Consider the following 27145-nt stretch of genomic DNA (forward strand, 5'->3'; position numbering starts at 1 on the left):
GTCACAAGATGATACATAGACAGGAGAGAGTGACATCAAAGGCTGGCTCGTGGCTGTCTGTCACATGAGGACTAGAAGTTGGAGGCAGGAAAAAAATGAACAGAGGTGATACTCCTAACTAACTTGATTCAGAAGAGGAGGTCACATTATGTGCATGTTATTCAGACATAGATGGGGAGAAGGGCCTCTGAGGTTGCTTCCAACTCTGATATTCTGTGTTACCCAGTTGTATGCATTTAATCAGATACGTAGAAAAATAGATGAATCTTAACAGGCTGGAGGAAATAAGTTTTTTCCATCACTACAGAAACTATCTAATTTGAGGGTCATTTTTTCCCTCTTGCTAAACAATAATGAGGAAATAAGCTATTACTGGTGATGACTGCCATTCAGGATGGTATAAAAGAGCCCTGTGGGGTCAGGAGACTTTCAAACTCACTTCACTCACTCACCTGGAAAGAAACGCAGAAGCTCAACTCACCAACACCATGGTCAGCTCCTGTTGTGGCTCCTCCTGCTCTGGCCAGAGCTGTGGCTCTGGCTGCTGTGCCCCCTGCTGCTGCCGGACTTCCTGCTGCTTCCGGCCTCCCTGCTACCAGTGCACCTGCTGCAGGACCAACTGTTACCGGCCCACCTGCATAGTGTCCACCTGCTGTCGCCCCAGCTGCTGTGGGTCTAGCTGCTGCCAGCCCTGCTGCCGTCCCAGCTGCTGTGGGTCCAGCTGCTGCCAGTCCTGCTGCCGCCCCAGCTGCTGTGGGTCTAGCTGCTGCCAGCCCTGCTGCTGCCCCACTTGCTGCCAGACCACCTGCTGAAGAACCACCTGCTGTCGCCCAGCCTGCTGTGGCTCCTCTTGCTGCTAAATGTACGGACCAGTGCATGACTGTTCGCCATCCTCACCCCACCCCAGGGAGACATCAGCTCTCTTACTCATGTGAATCAGTATGGGTAGAGTTTGTACAGTCGACCAATTCTAAGCTGGTTACAAGAGACCCAGTTGGAAACCTCCATAAGTGGCTGCCTGTTTAGGTTTCTTCTTCAGAGCAAACTATCACCTCTCTGTTGGTCTCTTCCACTTACCTGGTCAACAACTTTGAATTTATGTTTAAGTCTCTCATGTCAAACCCTAACCTAATCCTCCAAACTTCTTGTCCTCATTCTTGGCCATCAATCACCAGACCATGCTGTTTGAGAAGGAAATCGACTGCTATACTTTGTCTCACCTGAAGATTTTAGTACTGAGATGCCAAAGATTTTTCCTTCCTAGATTCTCTCTTATGATGATTTTCCATTGTCTTCACGTTTGGCAATTTCCAAATTGTACTCAAGTTTCTTGGCAATAAACAAACAAACAATAAAGCAAAGTCGCCTTGCTAATGCTTTATTACTTTGTGTTCTTTCTTAGTATTTGGGCAATTCATAGACTCACATAATCATAGGACTTCAGATTAACAAGGCTCCTCAGCATCCATCTAGTCCCTCTGCTGAAAGACCTTCAAAGAGAAATAACCTACCACTGCCCAAGGCAGTCCTTTCTACTTTGTGGCAGCTCCAATTGTTTGGAAGATTTTCCCAATGTGAGAACTAAATTTTCCTCCTTGCAACTTCCTCCCGTGGCTCCAGGTGCCATTTAGTTGCAAACAGAGTAAGTCTTTCTTCCACACGTGTAACAACAATGTTGCTAGCAGCCGTGGTGGCTGTGTAAGACGAGCAACACCAGCACACAGAAGGGCTGCCAACACAGGTTCTTTGATCTGATTCTCTAAGGAAAGCAACTTTAAGTGGTTAACAATCTCACTTTAATCAAACAAACACATATCATTCACTTAGTTCAGGGGGAAAAGCCAACGCCCTTAACTTCAGAGAAAATAGAAACAGAAATTACAAACAGAAAATACCAACGGATCAAATGATACAAACCAGTAGACAGGCTTCTAGCTTTCTGTCCAACATCTCGGTACATAGTTACCAGGGAAGCACCAACATCTGGGTTCTCACACTCGGGGGGCTCCTTAACCACAGCTACCCAGAGTCTCCTCTGGTCAAATCACACAACACTCTTCCAAGTGAGTGAGAGCCCCAAACAAAATGCTAACTCTGAGTTTATCTGCCCTGTTCAGGGTCAAAGGGCATCACAACCATGCAACTCAAAACCACATGATGCTTCTTCAGGAGTCACAGCCATGCACTCAAATGTGCACTATGTGAACTAGGTTTTCCCTTGAGGTAAGCGGGTCATCAAAGATTCCCGATTTAATCAAAGAAACAAAGGCCAGACTCATCAAGGCACTTGATTACCTAAGTGCTCCAAAAGAGAAAACAGTAAAATAGAAGTCCCACCTTAATTACCAATACACCATGACACTACTCTAAATGCTCAAAGACAGCTTTTGTGTCCCTCCTGAGTCTCCTTTCCTCTAGGACAAACATCCCAACTCTTTCAACCTGTCCTCAGATGACATGGACTTTAGGTTCTTCATCATGCTTGCCTCCCTCCTGTTTCATGGTAACTGAAATCCATTTCGTGAAAGCTAGCGAAAGACCAGCATATCGTATTAGGCACCAGGACAAGTTCCTGAATACCAAAACTTCGACATAATGGGTGATATTCAAATGAAATGGAAAACCAGGGAAGAAGTTAGTTTTAAGTTTTATAAATAGGGGAAGAATTCATGACCAAACCTTAGATAGAGAGAATTATAGAAAATACATGGATTTTTTATATATAATTAGAATGTTTTCACACAAACAAAAAAATGTAGCTAAATTAAAAGGGAAACATCAAAATGGAAAAAAAAATAACTAAGTAACTAACTAACTAAATAAATAGAAGACAGTGTGAAATATCTCACTGGAAAAAACAATTGACCTGGAAAATAGATCCAGGAGAAATAGTTGAAAAATTATTCGATCTCCTAAAATCCATGATGAAAAAAATCCCAGCCATCATCTTTCCAGAAATTATCAAGGAAAACTGCCCTGGTATTCTAGAACCACAGAATGAATGAATGAATAAAAGTGTATATGTGAATGAATAAATAAATAGGTTAAAAAAAAGAAATTCGAGATGCGCAAATCTTCACATGGGCTATTTGTGCCTGACCTGTGGTAGAACTGTCCAAGCTTGTATTGATCTGATCAGCCACAGTCAAACACATTGTAACTTGACTCTCGCATAGTGATATCATTTTATTCCTCTTGGATAACACAGGATAACAACAGATAGATAGATAGATAGATAGATAGATAGATAGATAGATAGATAGATATACATAACTATATATCTATATATACATACATACACACATATATATGCATATATACATATACACATATACATATACATACATGTGCATATGCATATATACATATACATACACATACATAGACATATAGATATGTCCACATATGTATATATCTATATGTGTATATGTATGTATATGTATATATGTATACATGTATATGTATGCATGTATATATAATGGGGTGTGTTAGAGCCGACCCCTGCCCTCCTCGGACCTCCACCCCCAGGGCCTGCTGAGGTAAACTCAGGGCTCTGAGATACAGGAGGAAGGGTCTCACCTTTGTTGCCTGTGTGGCAATTCCAGGTCTTTGTCCGGACTTGCCTGACCACATGGCACTTCTGGTTCTTTATCTGGATTTGCCTGACCACAGGGAGCTTCAGGAAAGTGTGGGAAAAGAAGGGGAGGAGAGCAGGCAGAACCAGGGTGGCCCTAATGCCTATGTAACCAAAGATATAAAAGTTTGCTTCTAACCTGAATAAATCAGAGCTCTTTCCACCTTACCAGGGCTCCTGCCTCATTCATTGTGCCCCAAGACAGGTCCTTGCTGGTCAAGGACTACCAGGGGTGAGAGGACCCCAACATGTATATATGTGTGAATATATATATATATATATATATATATATATACACATATATATATATATATGTGTGTATTTTATTTTTTTAAATAACATCTCTTCGTATTCAACTCTCTCTGTGCCCTCCGTCTATATGTATTCCCTCTAACTACCGTAATAATGAGAAAGATCTCATGAGTTGCAAATATAACCTTTCCATCTAGGAATGTAAATACATGTATTTATATATGTGTGCAAGTATGTATGCACATATATGTATATATGTGTAAGTCTGTGTATATTTGTATGTATGTATGCACATATGCATGTATGTATGTGTATATGTACATTGTGTGTATGTATATGAGTGTATGTGTATATGTGTGTATATATGTATACATACACAAACACATATATACACCTGTGTGCATCCATGTATGCATATGTACATTTATGTTTAATTATAGCCTTCTTTCAGGTTGGGTGTGGAGGGAGGGAGTTAAAAAATATAAAATAAAAAGTACATATAGCAGAGAACAAAAGAAAACTTAGAAAGAAGTGCAGAAAATCTGGATAGTTTTGAAAAAGATATAATATTTATTATGTAGGTTTTTAAATAAATAAACAGCTTGAATTGGAAATGTATTTATCTTATGTTATTCTGAGTACATAGAAATAAATTTTTTCTTTTCTCATTTTCTATTTACATTTAATAAAAAGGTTAAAAAAATAAGAAAAAATTAGAATTAGTCAAGCATAAGCTAGTAATTCCTTGAGACATCAAGAAAAAGTAAAACAAAATCAAAACAATGAAAAAATAGAAGGAAATGTGTACTATGTCATAGGAAAAAACCTGATAACTGGAAAATACAATGCAGAGAGATAATTTAAGAATTATTCCATGATCAAAAAATAGCCAAATAATATTTTAAAATCAAAATTAAAAAAAATAAAATGGCCTAGTTATTTTAGAACCAGAGGGTAATAGAAACATTAGAACAATTCACTGACCACCTTCTGAAATAGATTCCAAAATGAACAGTCGAAAGAGTATTATATCCAAATTCTAAAACTTCCAGGTTAAGGAAAAGATACTTCAAGCATCCCCAAAATAAGCAATTCAAATACTTTTGATCCACAGTCAATATCATGCATGATTTAGCAGTTATCATTTTAAAGGAGTGAAGGGCATGGCATATGATATTCCAGAAGGCAAAAGTGCTAAGATTACACAAATGAACCACCTACTCAGAAAAACTGAGTATAATTCCACAGGGGGATCAGGGGACGGATATATAATTTAATAGAGGATGTCCTAACATTCCTGATGAAAGACTAGACCTGAATACAAAAACATTGACATTAAACACAAGAGTCAACAGAAGAATCAAAAGCTAAACGTGAGTGAGAAGCCATAAGGAAATTAGTTAAGTTAAACTATTAAATTCCCAAATGAGAAGATAACCTTTGTAATATGTAAGAACTTTATCATTAATTGTTCAGTTAGAAGGAATCTACTTAGACAAAGGGCATGGACATGAGTCAATTAAACTGGGATGATCTCAAAAGAAAAATGGAAAAATGAGAAAGAGGGATGTGCTAGGAGAAGGCGGATGGGAGAGGAAGAATGGCAAAAACTTATCTCAAATAAAAGAGGTATGCAAGAAAGAGTTTTTTTTAATGGAAGAGAAAATTAGGGGACAGTGACAACACTTGAACCTTACTCACATTTGAAGGGGTTAAAAAGAGAAGGATATAAATGTATACATAGTTAGGTATAGAAATTCAAGTTATCCAATAGAGAATAAGGGTAAAGGACTAAGAGAAGGGGGGAGGAATTAAAGGGAAGAGAGATTAAGGATGGCATGATCAGACCTAAGACAGACTTTAGAGGAGAAGACAGGGTAAAAAAGAAACCCTAACCCTAACCCTAACCTTAACTCTAACCCTAACCCTACCCTAACCATGACCCTAACCCTAATGCCTCCCAACTCTAACCCTAACCCTAAAACCCTAACCCTATATACTAAATACTAAATATATGTTGTTTGCTATTTGTTTTTGAGGAGGACCAATGACATCATGGGGTAATGTTGATTCATGCATGAATTATATTTAAATGAGACAGAGCTGTACAAAGTTGTCAGCCTGACTTTCTCTTCCAGAGACATCAAAGTTCAGTGACAAGACAAATGCCAAGATGACTGGCCATGGCCCAGAATACAGGGGATTGCTTTGGCATCTAAGATGTCTGGTCAAGCTCTAAGTGCTCCACTATTCCTGCTTCAGCCACCTTGGTGGCTATTGGAAGAAATTGTTCTCATTCACCCACTCTGCTGGTGAAAACCCTTTACATGTTTGGGGCACACGCCTTCCTAATTCAGCAACAGGTTAAAGGTTCACCAGTTACCCTCAAGCCATTTCAGTTCACCAGTCAGATGATTTACTGGAGTGTGACTGCTGCACATGCTGCAGCTTCTTGGAGCCATAGGTAGGAGTTGAGTGCCAAGTAAACACCAAAGGTGGATGAGCAGCTCTGAAAACTGTTTTGCAAACCTTCACTCCAAAGGTGCTAGTATTCCTTGAACACCCCGCGTAGTCCATTAAACATATATGCACTGAATGGTATAACAGGTAAATTATTGAAAGAAACATTATATGATATATAGAAGAAAATAGGCAATGGAACTATATTAATGAGGAACCTCAATTTATCCCTTTTAGTCCAAGATAATTCAAATTATAAAGTAAATTTAAAAGAAGTTAAGGACTGGTGACAAAGACAAGATGGTGGAGAAAAGGCAGGGACTCACTCAAACTCTCCTAAATTCCACTTGAAGCAACTTTAAATCAGGCCTTAAAATTAATCCTGGAGCAGCAGAACCCACAAAAAGATGCAATGAAACAATTTTCTAGTCCAAAACTACCTAGAAGATTGGCGGGAAAGATCTCAAGCATGAGGAAGAAAGAGGAGTACAGTCCAGTGAAGTCTAGGCCCCAGAAAAATGTCAACAGGCCTGGATATGACTGAATCAGTGGTGGCAGCAGCAGTTTTCACAGCTCTCAGTCCACCGACAGTAAAGGGGTCAGACAAACAGTCAGAAGGAGATCACAGGAGTCTGTTTGCTGGAATTTTGTTGAAGACTCTGTTACATTGCCATATTCAGATCCAGCTCGTAGTCCTTGGTCAGAATCCCAGGGCAATGAGCACTCATACACCAGAGCTTGCAGCCACAAGGGAGTAGGGACCCTAGTCACAGTTTCAGGGTGGAAAAGAGGGTCATTGTTGCTTAGAGACCAGAACACAGGAAAGAAGAGTAATAACCACACCTCCCCTTAGACTGTACCAGCATAAGTTGAATATGATTGGATGATATCTAAAAAAATAGAATTAAGAGATGAAAAAGATGGATGCTGTGAAAGAAGGAGAAAGGGAGTAGTAGAATGAGGTAAATTACCTCTCATAAAAGATGTTTAAAAGAGCTTTCAAAGTGCATAGGAATATGGGGGAAATGTTGGGGTTGCACCTTGAACCGTATTCGCATCATAATTGGCTCAAAGAAGGAATAATATACACACTCAGTTGGGTATACAAATCTATTTTACTCTACAGGAAAGTAGGAGAGGAAGAGGATAGAAGAAGGGGGGCTGATAGAAGGGAGAGGTGGATTAGGGGAAGTAATAGACACAGCACACTTTTGAGGATGGAAAAGATGAAAGGAGAGAAAGAGAGAGAGAGAGAGAGAGAGAGAGAGAGAGAGAGAGAGAGAGAGAGAGAGAGAGAGAGAGAGAAAGGGGGTGAAGGACTAAGGAAACTACACAGTAATGATAAGTGGAAAATATTACAATGAGTTTCTCTGATGAAGGCCTCATCTCTCAAATACATTGAGAATTGAGTGAAATTTGTAAAAGTAAGAGCCATTCCCCAATTAATAGTCAAAGGATATGAATAAGAACTTTTCAGATGAAGTAATTAATACCATCTATAGTGATATGAAAAACTCCAAACCACAATTGATTAGATAAATACAAATTAAAACAACTCTGAAACATCATTCCATACCTATCAGATTAGCTAAGATGACAGAAAAGGAAAATGACAAATTGGAGGGGATGTGAGATCATGATTGCTGTCCCTATGTATATGTACATGTATATGGTTACATGTAGGCATATACATATGTAGTAGTTTTCTGAGGCTATATATATATATATATATATATATATATGTGGGTGATATATGTGTGTTTGTGTGTGTGTGTGTGTGTGTGTGTGTGTGTGTGTATAGATGAGGTTCCCATGTAAGGAATTTAGGCAAGTAATAAAGTGAAGAGCCCAGATGAGCTGAGTTGGAATTTAGTCTGTTGTCCATGAATACAATTACTAATAGGATACTGATGCACAAGAGAAGTTTATGATAGTGAGTTATAGGAGGTGGCAATTTTTTTTCTTGTTGGGAGAGACATGGATATCCTTCCATTGTACCTAAAGGATGGGCAAAAGGACAAGTGACTTTCAGAGAATAAATTCTTTTCACTACTAGGAAGAAACTATGAGACTTGGTTCCCTGGGAAGTTCATTAATTAAGCCTAGATCTTTCCAAAGTGTTCAATCTGCATTTGGCCAACCGGCTTCCACAGTAGCTTGAGCTTTCCAGTTTTTCAAGATGAAGGAAATGGAGAGTTAAAGAATGGGGTAGCTGAGAAACAAAGCTTCAAATAACATGAACTTTCAGGGGCAGGCACTACTAGGCTACAACATAAGTTGTTCTCAAAATACATTTTATAACCACATGATGGAAATCAACTAGGCCAGTGCTCTTTTTTTTTAAACGGGAGAGCAAACAGGAGGGAGGCAAGCATTATGAAGAACCTAAAGTCCATGTCATCTGAGGACAGGTTGAAAGAGTTGGGATGTTTGTCCTAGAGGAAAGGAGACTCAGGAGGGACACAAAAGCTGTCTTTGAGCATTTAAAGTAGTGTCATGGTGTATTGGTAATTAAGGTGGGACTTCTATTTTACTGTTTTCTCTTTTGGAGCACTTAGGTAATCAAGTGCCTTGATGAGTCTGGCCTTTGTTTCTTTGATTAAATTGGGAATCTTTGATGACCCGCTTACCACAAGGGAAAACCTAGTTCACATAGTGCACATTTGAGTGCATGGCTGTGACTCCTGAAGAAGCATCATGTGGTTTTGAGTTGCATGGTTGTGATGCCCTTTGACCCTGAACAGGGCAGATAAACTCAGAGTTAGCATTTTGTTTGGGGCTCTCACTCACTTGGAAGAGTGTTGTGTGATTTGATCAGAGGAGACTCTGGGTAGCTGTGGTTAAGGAGCCCCCCGAGTGTGAGAACCCAGATGTTGGTGCTTCCCTGGTAACTATGTACCGAGATGTTGGACAGAAAGCTAGAAGCCTGTCTACTGGTTTGTATCATTTGATCCGTTGGTATTTTCTGTTTGTAATTTCTGTTTCTATTTTCTCTGAAGTTAAGGGCGTTGGCTTTTCCCCCTGAACTAAGTGAATGATATGTGTTTGTTTGATTAAAGTAAGATTGTTAACCACTTAAAGTTGCTTTCCTTAGAGAATCAGATCAAAGAACCTGTGTTGGCAGCCCTTCTGTGTGCTGGTGTTGCTCGTCTTACACAGCCACAACGGCTGCTAGCAACATTGTTGTTACACGTGTGGAAGAAAGACTTACTCTGTTTGCAACTAAATGGCACCTGGAGCCACGGGAGGAAGTTGCAAAGAGGAAAATTTAGTTCTCACATTGGGAAAATCTTCCAAACAATTGGAGCTGCCACAAAGTAGAAAGGACTGCCTTGGGCAGTGGTAGGTTATTCCTCTTTGAAGGTCTTTCAGCAGAGGGACTAGATGGATGCTGAGGAGCCTTGTTAATCTGAAGTCCTATGATTATGTGAGTCTATGAATTGCCCAAATACTAAGAAAGAACACAAAGTAATAAAGCATTAGCAAGGCGACTTTGCTTTATTGTTTGTTTGTTTATTGCCAAGAAACTTGAGTACAATTTGGAAATTGCCAAACGTGAAGACAATGGAAAATCATCATAAGAGAGAATCTAGGAAGGAAAAATCTTTGGCATCTCAGTACTAAAATCTTCGGGTGAGACAAAGTATAGCAGTCGATTTCCTTCTCAAACAGCATGGTCTGGTGATTGATGGCCAAGAATGAGGACAAGAAGTTTGGAGGATTAGGTTAGGGTTTGACATGAGAGACTTAAACATAAATTCAAAGTTGTTGACCAGGTAAGTGGAAGAGACCAACAGAGAGGTGATAGTTTGCTCTGAAGAAGAAACCTAAACAGGCAGCCACTTATGGAGGTTTCCAACTGGGTCTCTTGTAACCAGCTTAGAATTGGTCGACTGTACAAACTCTACCCATACTGATTCACATGAGTAAGAGAGCTGATGTCTCCCTGGGGTGGGGTGAGGATGGCGAACAGTCATGCACTGGTCCGTACATTTAGCAGCAAGAGGAGCCACAGCAGGCTGGGCGACAGCAGGTGGTTCTTCAGCAGGTGGTCTGGCAGCAAGTGGGGCAGCAGCAGGGCTGGCAGCAGCTAGACCCACAGCAGCTGGGGCGGCAGCAGGACTGGCAGCAGCTGGACCCACAGCAGCTGGGACGGCAGCAGCTAGACCCACAGCAGCTGGGGCGACAGCAGGTGGACACTATGCAGGTGGGCCGGTAACAGTTGGTCCTGCAGCAGGTGCACTGGTAGCAGGGAGGCCGGAAGCAGCAGGAAGTCCGGCAGCAGCAGGGGGCACAGCAGCCAGAGCCACAGCTCTGGCCAGAGCAGGAGGAGCCACAACAGGAGCTGACCATGGTGTTGGTGAGTTGAGCTTCTGCGTTTCTTTCCAGGTGAGTGAGTGAAGTGAGTTTGAAAGTCTCCTGACCCCACAGGGCTCTTTTATACCATCCTGAATGGCAGTCATCACCAGTAATAGCTTATTTCCTCATTATTGTTTAGCAAGAGGGAAAAAATGACCCTCAAATTAGATAGTTTCTGTAGTGATGGAAAAAACTTATTTCCTCCAGCCTGTTAAGATTCATCTATTTTTCTACGTATCTGATTAAATGCATACAACTGGGTAACACAGAATATCAGAGTTGGAAGCAACCTCAGAGGCCCTTCTCCCCATCTATGTCTGAATAACATGCACATAATGTGACCTCCTCTTCTGAATCAAGTTAGTTAGGAGTATCACCTCTGTTCATTTTTTTCCTGCCTCCAACTTCTAGTCCTCATGTGACAGACAGCCACGAGCCAGCCTTTGATGTCACTCTCTCCTGTCTATGTATCATCTTGTGACTCACAGAGAGATGTAGTTCATATATAGTGAAGGCACCTTAGGAAGAGTTTATGAAAACACAAAAATGTTACTGGTAAGTTGCCCCATGTTTCTAGAGCTAAATAGAATGGAGAAAAGTCTTGATCCCCCTAAATTCTAGTACCTATCCTCTGTCTATTAATTCCAATTTATTCTATACATAGCTTGTTTTTGCATAATTGCTTTTATGTTGTCTCCCCATTATTTGTGTCCCCAGAGCATAGCACTGTGTCTGGAGCATAGTGGTCACTTAATAACTACATATTGACTAATTGACTTACATTCCATGTACAAAGCAATGACTGGGTATGGGGAATTGTTCCTGACAGTCCTTTCTGAATCATTGATGATCATTGATGGACAACAGGGTTCAGCTTGATCGAGATTTCTGTTGGTCATAGAAACAACTAAATTTTCCTTCTTTTTTCATGTGAAAAATAAATTTTCAAATGCCTCTTGAGTAGGAAGAGGTGATGGTGGCATCAACAGAGATGGGAGTAATTCCTCCAAGCCCCTTGCATTCCACAGAGTAAGCCAGTGATGACACCTCCTTGAATCCTTCAGGTATGAGCAAAGTGGGGCTGGAAAGGGACCAAATAAGCCAAGTCAGAGGGAATCCATAACCTTTTGCAGCATTGGGACACCACCTCCAGCAGGCCTGCTGACTTTGACTCATGGAGGCCGCTGGTGGAGATGATAGATGAGGATCAGACATCAGTAAGATATCTTCAGAAAAAAATCTCCAACTCAACACAATAAATAAAATACTAATAAAATACTCCTGTGGCTTTAACAAAGGAGGATCTAACTATCTATCTGCCTGTCTGTATAGCTATCTATCTACATGGAGAGAGAGAGAAAGAGAGAGAGAGAGAGAGAGAGAGAGAGAGAGAGAGAGAGAGAGAGAGAGAGAGAGAGAGAGAGCGCGAGAGAGCGAGGGATTCCTTTAATGTGGATATTGAACTTCAGAAAAAGCACATTGAAAAATTAAAGAAAGTTGTAGCCATTTTTTTAAATTCAGACCCTATTAAGCCTAAGAAAAGTTTTAATACCATAAAGTGTTTTGCTTTCATGGAGATGAATAAAATTAAAAGTGGGCCAGTTGCAATGGAGCTATGATAGAAAACCACTAACTTTAAAAGAAAGAAAAAACAAACTGCAGTATTGAACAAGAAACCACTTTATTGTCTCTTCCATTAAACTTTGCACAAAGAATGACTATAGCTTGCCTGGTGCTTCTGTAAACTGAACCACTCATTTCAATTCAAGTCATGGTACCTCTGTGTAACACACTCATCCTTCAGTATGCAAGAAAACATCCCTATTCGTGCAAGTAAATTAAAAGTGAAATTATTCCACAGGTGCACCACCGAGATGTTCAGGACCCAACCCATCACTGAACTAGCAAGATTCATTCTTAAAGGAATCTTTTTGAACACAGGTTGTTCCACAGATTTTTGAAAAGTCTTTGACTTGTGGATGAATTGTGTCCACAGTGAAGTTGAAGTTTTAAATTTACTTATTATTGCAAATCACACGGGAGTGGACAGTAAGTACTTTTCTCTCAACTTGAAATGGCAATAAGAATTTGTGCCAAGATTTACTTAGCTATTTCCCTTCTGATTCAGTGCATTCCTTTGAATGTATGTGCTTATTTCCAGGTACATCATGTTTCAAAGAACTGGCACAGTTCTACAATGTTTATCAGAGTTGGCTCACCATTCACCCTTAATGAGATGATTTAGTGTGGTGGGCTGTAGGAGAATTAATAATTTTTCCATGAACATGGCTGAATCATATGAGGGGAAGGGTTCCCAGATTTCAGCAACTAACTCATTAAATCCCTTTAGGTAAAGCTTACTTGAAAAACCATGACATTTCTACATATTTAAGGGATTAGTCATCTAGGTTCACTTCTATCTTATTCATGTTCTTCCTCAGCTTGTCCCTCAGGGGGCAAGGAAGAGGAACCCAGACAGTGCCTAAATCTTTATGATTTTGTGACAGAGTTTAACTACTGTGAAACTGTTGAAATCACTTTTTTGAACAATTCTTTTTGATAGGTTGTTTTTTTTATGAGGTAATCAGGGTAAAGTGGCTTGCCCAAGGTCATATAGCTGGTGAGTGTCAAGTGTCTCAGGCTGTATTTGAACTCAGGTCCTTCTTATTCCAGGGCTGGTACTCTATAAACTGTGCCACCTCTCCGACTCTTTTTTTTTTGGATATTTCTAGTCCAAAAATGATTGAATTTAGTCAGCTGCCTAAAGAAACTTTGCAGGGGTAACTGTTGTTTTTATGTGAAAACTAGCTGTGAATTCTGGAGAAAGCTTCATACCTCTCCTAGCAATTTGTATGCAAGTCTGGAAAAGTATTCAAAATTTTGTTTCTGAGATAAGCAGCTAAGTAATCATTTATTTTCCAGTCAGGTGTATTATTAAGTCATCCAAATGAAAAGTTGCAGGTCAGTAGCATGTAATCTGAGTATCTACATTACTTTTTGACTAAATAAATGGCCATAAAATCCAAACAGACTTTTCATATACTTATTAGGTAAGATGTTTAATACACTGCCTTATGGTATGTGTTATACTTGATGCAGATTAAGGTACGGTATACACATATTCTCATATATATTTATAATCATAGTTTTTTTTTTTAATCCAGCACTAGGTGAGTGTATTGTCAACACTAGCTTTCTTTTGTATTGTATAATCAGTCATATGACTCAGTTCATTTGCTTTCTGTATCACATAATCCTCAACAGTTGCATAATAAATTGGTGGGGTAAACTCAAAGAAATTCAATTTATTGCTTCATGCTTTAGGGGAAATATTCTCTGCTTTCATCTCTCTGAATAGGTCAGTTTTGTTCCCACCGGACAGATTGTCAAATAAATTATATTAATCAGCACCAGCTGAAAAAAATTTTTGCTTGATAGCTATTTTTACATCACCAGATTTTCTTCCAGGATGTCTCCTTCAACACTTCCAATAGAGTCATCTTACTTAATAAATAATATCTTTTAAAGAAATAAGAATAGGTGGAAGAATTGAGAAGAGACAACATTTATACATATACCCCTGCTTTGGGAAATATGCATAATATACCACACTTGTGCACTTCTCAATTCTATAAAGAAGGGAGATGCGTGGAAATGTCTTCTCAAATCTCTTCATTGAAACCATAGTTAATTTTTGTAACTTTTCAACATTCATTTTTGATTGGATTTTGTGGTGGTAGTTATTATTTGTATTTATACTTGTTTTTTTACAGTTACTGGAATTTGCATGTACATCTGTCTAGGCATTAGATACCTTGTCTCCTTGGTTCTGCTTCAGTTCCTGTGACAGTTTTCTGCATCAGTTCATATAACTCTTTCCTTGCTCTCTGTGTTCACCATATTTGTTGTTTATCATAGCATGCATAACATTCCATATAACTTGTTTAGTTATACCCCAGTCTATGGGCAGCTATCATTTTCCAGTTCTTTTCTACCACACACAAACATACTATAAATAATTTGGTGTATTATTTTCTTCTTATAAGTGATCTCCCTGGGAATTTATGCCTGGTAGAAAAATTTCTGTGTCAAAAAGCATGGGCATTTCAGTCACTTTCTTTGTGTAATTCCACATTGCTTTCTAAAATGATTATACTGATTTACAGCTTCATCAACAAACCACTGAAATACTTATGTTTCCACAATATATCCAATGTTGATCATTCTCATCTCTTATCATCTTTGCCAGTTTGTTGGATGTGAAAGTTCAGGGTTATGTCTATTTGGATTTCTCTTATTATTAATGATTTGGAGAATTCTTCCACATGTTTGTTGATATTTTGCAATTCTTCTTTTTAGAACTGTTTGTTCATATGCTGTGACTACATATCCACTGGGGAATGGTTCTTAATATCCTATACATCTCTTGGTTGTGTATATACCTGGGATACCAAAATGTTTTCTGAGAAATTGGTGACAAATATCTGTCCTGGTCCACCCCATTTCCATTCCTATACTACATGTATGAACTCCTTTTATGAGTAACCATTCATGTTTCCACCTTATCTCCTTATCTTGATCCCACTGCCACAGTTCACTCTGTTCTCCAGTTCTTCCTCCACATAGCTGCCAAAAGGGATACTCTCACATTTTAAGTCTGACCATGTTACTCTTCCATTCAAGAAGCTCTAGCACATTGTCTAACCTGTCTTAATTCTAGTGCCTCCCCTCTCTTGATTATTTCTGAATTGTCCTGTATATAGCTTGTTTGGATATATTTATTTGCTTGTGGTATGTCCCAGTAAACTGTGAGCTCCTTTAGGGCAGACTGTCCTTTGCCCCTTTTTGTATCTCCAGTACTTACCACAGTTCCTGGTACATACATGGTAGGCACTTAATCAGTTGATTGACTGACTGACTGGCTCCCAGTTTTTTTTAGCATAAAATGCAAACTCCTTTGCTTAGCATTTACAGATCAGCCTCCACACTATGACTGAAACCTACTCTAACCTAGACACAGAAGACATGCTGGATAAATTGGCAGGTGAAACACAATTGGGAAACGGAACTAAGGCACTAGTGACTGAGTAAGGATCCAAATGTATATCGAGAATTGGAAACATTTTTTCAATCCGTTAAAATGATACACAATAGAGACTATGGAAACTTCATGCAGGTTAAAAATCATAACTTTTAAAGTCCAGAATGGGAGGAGCACCCAAGATGATTCAACAGTAGTTTGTCTGAAAAAGAGTTGAACATTTTAGGTCACTGTAAGATCAATAGGAGTCATTAGGGTGACCTGTTAGCCAAAGAAACAAATCAAAACTACGTCAAAAATTTTGGAAATATCCTGTTTCCCAGAGCTAAGGCCCAGCAAGCAGACTGTGCCCTGAGTTTAGCATAACAACAATCCTTTGTGCTCTGGATGATCTCACCCTCTGGCAAAGTGTATCATACCAGGTGTTCACTCCCTTTACTTCCCAAGCACCATCACATTTCTGATGTGTTCACAATCCCTGTTCCTTGTACTGTACTCCTCTTCCCATGCATAACTCTGGCTCTGTATTCCATAGAGTCATCATGACTCCCAAGACTTCAGATGATACTGTTCCTACAGGATCCATGGGAATAGTAACTCAAGGTGTAAAAATAATTATGTCATAGTCCAGCCCAGTATGTCCATGAGCACTGCCTGTACCCTAACATGATAAGCACTCCTACTGAGGAGGAGTTCTACTTACAAGTGTTTCCCTCACTCTGAAACTAATTAAAGTGCTACTTAATTCTTGACACACTTACCTTTGGCCTGCTCTGTTTTGGCTCCAGCCATTCCCAGATTAGAGACAAGTCCAATCTAGATGTTATTCAAAATTCTTTTGACAGTTCGTGAAATGTATGTCTTCACTGAGTGGCATGGGTTTCAGGACTAAGGAGGCAATATTGCCTCTTACCCCTCCTTTTTCAATTGTGAGTGCCACAAGGTAAGAAGTAGGGGAACAAGGAGAGTGAATATCCTTTAGTCTCTGAAATATTAGGATCTATTGGGGGAACTGGGCAAGTTCAGTCTAGAGAAAGGAATATTCAAGAGGCACAAGCTAAGTCTGTTCCAGTATTTCAAGGGCTGGCATATGGAAGTTGGATTAATTTTTTTTCCTGTTTGGCCCTACACAGTAGCAACAGAAAAGGAAATCTAAGTAACCAAGATGCAAAGTTGAGTTATGAAGTGCTTTTATCGATATGATCTTTCCTTCTAAGGCATCAATGTTAACCATTTTACCTATATAACTACTCAGTCTCTCCCTGACTCCTAGGATGTAGAAGCTGCTTTCCTGTCCTTATAATTGCTGCAAATCAAAATGCTCCATCACAATACAATCATGCTGCTTTGCAAGGAAACCGTCTCATTTTTTCTCCAATCAAAAGAAGTCTTCACAACTCCTCCTACTTTTTTGTTGGAGACCTTTCTTCCTAATGAACATATCTTTAATAGAATATTCATGATCAGTAACTAGATGCTTCCTTATTGCAGAACTACATGATGCAAGTAGTTTATTTTTTAGCCTGACTTTGATTATTTGTTTCTTCCTGAAAGCATCTAGTTACAAAAATGTTATCTATACCAGAACATAACTTTTTTCCCATGATTAACATTTTACTTTAATATTTTATTTTTCCCTGATTACATGCAAAAAAATGATTTTGACATTATTTTTTTTAAATTTCCGCATTTTCTCCCTCAACCCCTATCCAGCTCCCCTCCCTAGCATTGAAAAAGCAAGCAATTTGATATGGGTTATACATGTATAGTCATGCAAAATATAATTTCTCTTTAAGTCATGTTGTGAGAGAAAACACTGACCAATAAAAACTCCCAGAAAAATAAAGAAAGTAAAGGAAAGTATGCTTCAGTCTGCATTTAGACTCCATCGGTTTTTTCTCCAAAAATAGCATTCTCCATTCTAAATCCTTCAGAATTGTCTTCAGCCATTGTATTGCTAAAGATGGCTAAGTCATTCACAGTTGGTTATCACACAGTATTGCTGTTACTCTATACAATGTTCTCCTGGTTCTGCTCATTTCGGTTTCCATCAGTTCATATAAGTCTTTCCAGGTTTTTCTGAGAGCATCCTGATTTTCATTTCTTGTAGCACAACAGTATTTCATCATAATCATATACCACAATTTGTTCAGCCATTCCCCAATTGGTGGACTTCGCCTCAATTTCCAGTTCTTTGCCACCACTAAAACAACTGCAATAAATATTTTTGTACGTATAGATTCATTTTCTTTTTGTTTTGTTTTTGATATTTTAGGGATACAGACTTAATAATGATATTTCTTGGTCAAGGCACATGCATGGTTTTATGGCCCTTTGGCATAGGTCCAAGTTTGTCTACAGAATGGTTGAATCACCATATAACTTCACCCACAGGGTTTTATTGTCTTCATTCTCCAACATCCCCTCCAACATTTCTCATTTTCAATTTCTGTCATATTAGACAACCTGATAGATATGGTTGGGTAGATCAGACTTGTTTTAATTGGCATTTCTCTAATCAACAGAGATTTACAATTTTTAAAATATGACTATTGATAGCTTTCAGTAGTGCATCTGAAAACGGAATGTTATATCCTCTGACCATTTATCAATTGAGGAGTGCTTCTTATTTCTATACATTTAACTAAGTTCTCTATATATTTGATCAATTAGGCCTTAATTGGAGAAACTCCCTGTAATTTTTTTCACAACTGTGATTACTAACTACTCATTTCACTCCATTTGATTCTCCCCTTGTTTATTGTGCTATCTCTCCTTTCACCCTGTCCATCATGAAAAGTGTTTTGCTTCTGACTTTTGCCTCCCCCTAATGAGCACTTCCTTCTGTCAGGGCCCCCATCTTTCTTATCCACTTGTCCTCCTACTTTCCGGAAGGGTAAGATAAATTTCTACACCCAACTGAGTGTGCATGGTATTCCCTCTTTGAGACAATTGCAATGTGAGTATGGTTCACTTGCTCCCCTGCCCCACTTCCCCAATCTTTCTGCTCCACTGTAAAAGCTCTTTTGTGAACTCTTTTATGTCCAGTAATTTACTTCATTCTACCTCTCCTTTTCCTCTTCTCCTAGTGCATGCTTTTCGCTTGCCCCTTAATTTCATGTTTTTATTTTTTTTAATTTAATTCATTTATTTAACATATTTAGTATTCAGCATTGGTAATTTCATTGTTTTAGACAATCGTTCCATCATATTCAACTCACACATGTTCTCTCTGTCTGCCACTTTTTACTGCCCTAATAATAAGAAAGTTTTAGGACTTACAAGTATCATTTCCCCATGTAGCAATATCAATATCTTAACCTTATTGAATCCCTCATGATTTTTCTTTTCTGTTTCTCTTTTTCTGTTTCTGAGTCTTGTGTTTGAAAGTCAAATTTTCTATTCAGCTTTATTTCATCAAACATCCATTTTTCCCCTCTGAATATTTATATCTAATTTTTCTGGGTAGGTGATTCTTAACTGTAATCCTAGCTCTTTTGACCTCTGGAATATCGTATTCCAAGCCCTCTGATCCTTTAATGTAGGAACAGCTAAATCTTGTATTATCCTGACCATGGCCCCAGGATATTGGGATCGTTTCTTTTGGGCTACCTACAATATTTTACCCTTCACCCAAGAGCTCTAGAAATTGACTACAATATTCCTCAAAGTTTTCACTTCTTTCAAGAGCTGTTTGGTGGATTCTTTCCATTTCAATTTTACCCTCTGGTTCTAGATTGTCAGGGAAGTTTTCCATGATGATTTCTTGAACGATGATGTCTAGACTCCTTTTTGGTCATGGCTTTCTGCTTGTCCAATGATTTTTCAATTACCTCTTCTGGATCTATTTTCCAGGTCAGTTGTCTTTCCAATGAGGTATTTCTCATTTTCTTCTATTTTCTGTGTTCTGTTTGACTCATTCTTAATGTCTCATAAAGTCATTAGCTTCCACTCTCCCAATTCTCACTTTTAAGGGATTATTTTTTTCAGTGAGGTTTTGTACCATTGTTTTTTCAATTTGAGCAATTCTCCTTTTTAAGGAGTTCCTCTTTTCAATGAATTTTTGTAAATATTTTTTCCATTTGACAAATTCTGCTTTTTAAGGAGTTATTCTCATGAAATGAATTTTTGTATGCCTTTTTTCCAGCTGGCAAATTCTGCTTTTCAAAGTATTTGCTTCATTGTGTTTTTCTGCCTCTTTTGCTACATGGTCTATTCTGTTTTTTAAGGTGTTGTATCCTTCAGTATGTTTTTTTGTGTGTGTGCATGCCTCTTTTATCAAGCTGTTGACTCATTTTTTATGGTTTTCTTGTATCACTCGCATTTCTCTTCCCAATTTTTCTTCTACCTCTCTTTCGTTTACCTTTTAAAAGGTTTTTTTAAAAATCTTTTTTTAGGTCTTTCTTGGACTGAAAACAGTCATTATTTTTCTTTGAGGCTTTGGAGGTAGCAGTTTTGACTTTGTGTTCTTCTGAGTGTGTTTTTTGATTTTCCCTGACACCACAGTAACTTTCTATAGTCAGGATATTTTTCTGCTGTTTCTTCATATTTCCAGCCTTCTCCTCAACTTTTAAATTGGTGCTAAAGTGGGTCTATGCTTCCAGTGTGTGGAGGGCACCATCTTGAGGGTTAGGAGTTTGGGTGAAGCTGTTTTCAGAGGCAGTTCTGGGGATCTGTATGTTTCCCATTCTTCCAAAAAGAGGTGTGTTTACAACTCTCCTGGCCAGTGCTCTGGTCTGTGAGGGACCACATACAGTTTTTTTCCACTCTGGAACTGTGTCCAGGGGCCCAGTTCCCCTTTGGCCACAAGCTATGATATGCTACTTCTCCTCTTTGCTCTGAGACTGTGACCCAGATCCAAGTATGGGAAACACAAAAGAGTTCTGTTCCTGGTGCCAGAAAATGGACCTGGGTAATCTCCTTCTGACCAGTTGGCTGACTCCTCTTGCCATTTATGCTTGAGAAGGCTAGAAACTGGCACTGTCACCACTGATTCAGTTGCCCCCAAAGCTTGCTGATGGTTTGGTGGGGCACAGTCTGCATTGGACTGTGGTCCACTCTCAACCAGGTGTAGTAGACTTTTCCTGTCAACCTTCTAAATTATCTTGGGTGGGAAAGTTGTTTCTTCCCATGCTGTTGTCATTTTTACCATTTCAGAATTTGTCTTGGGACATTATTTAAAGTGGTTTTGAAGGTTCTGGGGGAAACCTGAGGAGAGACCCTAGCTTTTTTCCATGATCTTGCTAGAACTCACTGTTTGAGAAATTTGTATTGATATCTTAATTATCAGCATCATATGTGAAAGTACTCTTCCTTTTTCGCTAAGCAATTGCCCATGTCTCATACACAAAGAATAAAAATGAGGAGCAACAAGAGACAGTTTGTCAAAATTGAGAAACATATTGATCTGGTCCACAGCTATATTCCTCCACATCAACAAAGAGGGGAAGGAGATGGGTTTTGTCTTCCCCTCCCTCTCCTCTTACCTTTCTCTCCTTTCCAACTACTTTCCTGCCTTCTCATTCCTTCCTACTCCTTCCCCTTTCCCCAATGAACTCACCATCTATAACCGCTTTTTCCCTTGCCTGCCTTCATCATCCTTTCTATTCCTTTCCTTTCAGTTTCCTCACCTTCCTGTCCCACACTTATAGCCCCTCCCTTTTCCTCCTGTCTCTTTTCATCTTCTCTTCTTTCTCTTCTCTCTTACAGTGTCAAACATGGTTATCATAATGATGAAACAGTATCCCACACAATTTTGCTGTATTTCTAGGGGCATATCTTACAGGAAAACATTTCCTTGCTCTAAGGCTCAGTTACCTTAGTTACAAAATGCAAGGATTGGGCTATATTACCTCTAAGCTTTCTTCCATCTCCACAAGACAATGGAGAGCCCCACCAATAGAGACCCATTGTAAATTAATTTGATAAGGCATAGAATATTTCATAACTATTATTCAAAAGAATGTCTAAGTAAGCCCAAGTAGCCCGAGACAGAAGAAAGTTTCAATTTCTTGACAAGTTTCTTCTGATGCCTTCAAATGGAATGTAGAGTGATCCTCTGAAAAAGCTTACAATCTTTCCTTTTGCTAGTACAGCAAAAATCATTCATCTAAGATCCCAACCCAGTAGAGCACAGCCAGTCAATTATGAACAGAAACTATTGTGATACTGTGGTATACATGGAGATCACTAGGAAAAAACACTCAGGAGGAAGGTAGTTATGCATACAGTCAGAATGTTCCCTTTAATTTAATTTAATCTCTTTTCTTACTCGCGCAACACCCATGCATCTAAGATGCCCACCCAGTAGAGCCAAGGCAGCAGAATGTCAGCAGAAACTACTGTGGCATACCTGGACATCACTAGGAACAAACACTCTCGAGGAAGGTAGTTGTGCAGACACTCATAGTGCTCACGTTCCTTTGGCATATTTGAAGACAATAATCAGACTTGGGGTCATTATCTCTGGAACTTCCCTTATTTTGACTCCCATTGAGCCATTAGGCTCAACTCTACTTCTCATCACGGAAACACTGTTCATTCCTTCTGAGCCCCAGGTGCATTTCCTTGGTGGCAGGACAAAACTGCTTTGTCAACCACCACATGGACCACCACGAGGAGGTTCCTCTTCTCTATCCAAATCACAGAAATCGTCCTCAACTGCTCTGCCTCCATTCTGCCATAGCACCTCAACTAACAGTCCAAGACAAATGGATTCCTTATTTCACAGAACCAGGAGAAGACATTGGGCATCCAGGAAAACTGTCTTCCAGTCATAGGACTGTCATGTGGAAGCTAGGAATTGGGTTTCTTCGACTTGGCTGCAGAGGCCAGAAGCAGGAGCAAGGGGAAGATGTTGAAGACAGGCATATTTCAGCTTGAGAGAAGGAAAACCTTCCTCACATTTGCTGTCCACGCAATGATGAAATGCTCTAAGGTGGACATAAACAAGTGACAAAAGACAAGAGATGATTCAGAAATAAAGAATACGCTGGCAGTCTTAAGTGGAGAAGTAATTCCTGTTTCTGTCCAAGATCAAACATTTAACCGAAAAAACAATGCTACTGACTAATTGGATTATCATTTTTGATCAAGAAAGAAATAAGGAAATAAAGAGGATCTAGCAAGAGGAACCTCTTGGACATGGGGTATAAAAGAGGTCTATGAGGCCAAAAGGTATCCATACTCAAGAAACTCCCTCACCTGTGCACCACTCCCGAAACTCAATCCACCAACACCATGGTCGGCTCCTGTTGTGGCTCCACCTGCGGTGGCTGCGGCTGTGGCAGTGGCTACGGCTGTGGCAGTGGCTGCGGCTGTGGCAGTGGCTGCGGCTGTGGCAGTGGCTGCTGCCGCCCCTGCTGCTGCCGTCCCTGCTGCTGTGTGACCACCTGCTGCCGCCCCTGCTGCTGCCAGCCCTGCTGCTGCCGCCCCAGCTGCTGCATTTCTAGCTGCTGCCAGCCTTGTTGCCGCCCCTGCTGCTGCCAGACCACTTGCTGCAGAACCACCTGCTGCCGCCCAGCCTGCTGTGGCTCATGCGGCTGCTGAGCTCTCACACCTGGCTGCACCTGCCCACCATCCCCACCCCGGCTCAAACAGCCACCACGTCTTTGCTTCCTGTCTGTCAGTACAAAAACAGGATGGTGATGGCCAACAATAACCAACTGATCCACGGGAGACCCCTTCGGAAGTGACAACCAGAAACTCCACATCCAACGAGCACCTCTCTGGTGGCTTTGTCCTCTTACGTGCACAACAAACTTTTGCTGAATGAAATCCGTCAGCTTAAACTCCTTCCCTTTCTGCAAAAGGCTCATTATCTTCCTGCCTGACATTAAGTCACCAAGTTCTGCTATTTGAGAAGAGGAACCTTATGGCCATGTAGTGCGCTCATACCACGATTTGAATACTCAGGGTGCAAAGATGTTTCTTTCTCAAATACCCGGTCAGAGCGATTTGCCACTGGCTTAGTCTTTGTCAATTTGCAAATAAAACTTCCTGGCACTTAAAGGAATCCAACGCCTTCCTTAATTCTTTCTTCTTCATGTGTCCTTTGTCAATGTCTGCGCAACACTACCAAACCCAGAATGCCCCCTTCAGCAGCCATTTACTTTATCCCACGCCCCAAAAAAGGACTGACTACCCTTTCCTTTTCTAGTCATCGTCCAGCCTCTGCACTTCATGAGGTGCTTGGTACAAAGTCAATAGACTTCATCCTTTTTTTTCTTTCCCCCTCAAGTCATTGACATAGAAATGTGTCTTACAAATGCCTATACAAACCCCATCTTCTTCCTTCTCCTGCAGAAAGTGAGCCATGGGATTGTGGAACTTGCAGTCTTCCATGAATCCCTTGGTCCAATCTTTCTGTCACCTCGTCCATAGAGTTGCTGAGTCATCATCCTGCGTTGAAGATCCCTGAGGAAAACGGATCATTTCAGATAGATGGAATTCTGATGTGTGAAGAAGGCAAAAAATATACGATAATGATTCACTTGTGAATAATAGGAAAGCGTCTAGCTCCAGATGTGGTCAACGAAGTATGGAGCATCAGGAAAGGAAAGTTGTTAGGACATTCCAAGTGGGCATCGTTTCTAATTTCCTCTAATTCTTGCCTGGAGAAAGCTGCCAAGGAAGAACTATTTCTTCAGAGCACACCTTAGAACTGCGGCACACAAGACGACTGATCTCCCACATCACTTTGGCAGGGAGGGAGAAGGTCATAACATTCGTCTTCATTTGTATTAAGGCATCAAAGCTTCATACTAGAAAAAGTTTACTTTCCCGGCCATGTTGGAACGAATCAGCATACTTCCTTCTACTGTCAAAAGATGAATCACATTACTGTTGCAAAATCCCTCAGGAGCCTAGAGGGTGAGCCACTCATTAGAAATGATCCTATTCACAAGAAGATAACTCACTTTCTATTACCAAATGAAGGGGGGAAATGAAAACAAAGTAAGAGAAGAATTAGGGCCCCTTTTAAACTTTTGCATAACTGGATATGGGCCCTGCATAGACAAGGGCTTACAAATCACCTTCCAGTGATGAATTTGGACAAAAATGAAAGTCAAAGCTACTGAGGGACTATGCTTGTCTCAACAAGGGCAGAAATGCATTGAAGATGGGGAAAAGAAAGCCTCAAGGAAAAAACAAGGAGTCCTTGTAGGAGAAATACTCATATTCTCACCACCAGTAAGTGTCATGCTCTTCCCAACCTCTCAAAAAGATCTTTGTCATTCAGGAGCCATACCCTCCATCTCCACTCCTTTACAAAAAGAATAGCTTTCCCACTGCCACGGTGCTTACCAGTGGTTCGATAGAAATCCTTGTGGTACAGTAGCAAGAGAAGTAACTCTAGAGACAAATTGCCAAGGTCCAGTTCCGCATCTCAAATGACATGTGTAAATTTCTGTGGGCTGCTTAATGTTCCTGGGCCTCACATATCTCATGTATAAAATGAGCGGATGAGCCTCGACGACCTCAGTGATTCCCTCTGCCCAGAAATCCATGATCCCATGTGCGTGAGAAGCATCTCTGGTTTTCTTTCCATGACCATTCTCTTCACTGCTGCAGATGGCTTCTTAGACAAAGCAGTTGAGGACCTCTTTCACATCAAAAAATAAAAAAAAAAAACAACGAAAAAAAAAGACTACCTTCCCTTACTCTCGGATTTCTGCTTCCCCACTACCCAATGCTTTGTCTGTGTCTCACCAGCCTTTAAAATCCCTCATTTCATTGGTTCACTTTCACTAGCTGCATTCTCTTTTTCACTTTCCTCTTTTGGCCAAACCCTTTCAATAAGCCATCTACAAACAAGGTTTCCTCTTGCTTTCTTCCCATTCTTGTTTGAATTCTCTGCAGGCCAGCTTCAGACATCATCATTCAGTTAAAAGGATTCCCAACAAAGTTATCAGTGATTTTGAAACAGACAGTCCTCCTGACCTTTTAAACATTCTCACCTTTTGTGAATGCTCTGGACTCTTTGAACCTGTCAGCAATTGTCTGCTCATCGAGGGGCTCTTCTCCTTCGCTTTCCATACCACTCTTCTCTCCTGGTTTTTCCCCGGCCTGTCTGCCAACTCCTTCTTAGTTTTCATTGATGGCTCTTCATGTAGGTGAAAGTTAGCAGCATTGCGGGCCTGTCTCCAGGGCTCTGCCCTGGACTCTCTTCTCCTATGACGCCATCATTTTGCCAAGGTGATCTCATGGTGTCCCATGATTTCAATTAGCCAGTTCTCCAGGCTGATGATTCTCAGATTGCTTTATCCATCCCTAATATCTCCCCGGACCCACAGACTCCAAGCTCTACCAGCTATTGGACATTTTCAAAGGATGCCCTGGAGATGTCTTAAGCTCCGCTTTCCCAACACTACACTCTTTCTCATTCCCCTCACCTTTGGCATGACAACTTTTGCTGGCTGCCTGGCTGCCACACCTCTAAGCTTGAGCCTTTCCTTTTCTGTTACCTGCAGTTGGTGCTCCATATATCTTGTTCATCCGTAGTGGTCGGTTTGGAGGTCATTTCCCGCATTGAAATGTGACATCCTGGAGGGAAAGGACTGCCTCGGCTTCTTCTTGGCTCTCCTCTGTGCTGGGCACAGTACCTACAACATAAAGCTTACTGAAGGCTTTTTGAATCCAATTACTGACTGACCTCTTCATAGGAGTGATCCTGAAGAGACATGTCAAAAACAGGTCCCTTATACTCAACATCTATACATACCCCTCTACAGACCAAGATTCCTGCTAGATTCCTACACCAGAGATCCAAGAAAAATACAAAGACACATCTGCACAAGATATGGACAGCAACCATGTTTGTGCTGGCAAAGGTGAGGGGATGCCCACCCATTGGGGGATGGCTGAATCAGTTGCGCCCCATGACTATCACGGCATACCATGTTGCAGTAAGAAACGATGAGGAAGACGATTGTAGAAATTTCTGCCAAGGCTTACAGGAATTCATGCAAGGGGAAGTGAGCAGTAGCAGGGGAACAAAATTCGCTTTAAGAGCATTGTTATGCAGAAAAAATTTCCCGAAAGTCTTAGCAACTCTGATGGGTATAAAGATTCACAACACTTCCAAAGTACTGATGATGAAACATGCTATCCTCCCGCAGACGGAGAATGGATGGACTCTGAGTGCATAGTGAGGTCAATCTTTCCTTCCATATCTTAGTGGGAATTAACTTCTTAATACCACAGCTAATGGGAAAATGGGTTTCCCTTCACTTGATATGTGGAATGTGTATTCTATGTCTTTCGTCCCCAATGCCTGGGAGAGGGATGGGTGGCAAGAGAGATTAGGAAAGTGGAAATTGAGAAATAATAACACAATTTTCAATCCAAAGCAAAAGGGTATGTCTTCCTGGGCAATGATGACTTCTCCCAAACTTTCA

At 40.3% G+C, this 27145-nt stretch overlaps 1 protein-coding gene and 1 pseudogene across 1 annotated transcript; one reads left to right on the forward strand and one right to left on the reverse strand.

Annotated features, from left to right (window-relative positions):
- Window positions 1-488: 488 nt before the first annotated feature.
- LOC118845665 lies at window positions 489-23294 on the forward strand (annotated as a pseudogene).
- Window positions 10388-10699, reverse strand: LOC118845674 (keratin-associated protein 4-12-like). Its single transcript, XM_036753672.1, has one exon. The coding sequence runs from the start codon at window positions 10697-10699 to the stop codon at window positions 10388-10390; it is 312 nt and encodes a 103-aa protein (XP_036609567.1).
- Window positions 23295-27145: the final 3851 nt, after the last annotated feature.

This window comes from Trichosurus vulpecula, chromosome 4 (assembly GCF_011100635.1).
Source record: "Trichosurus vulpecula isolate mTriVul1 chromosome 4, mTriVul1.pri, whole genome shotgun sequence".
Lineage (NCBI taxonomy): Eukaryota > Metazoa > Chordata > Mammalia > Diprotodontia > Phalangeridae > Trichosurus > Trichosurus vulpecula.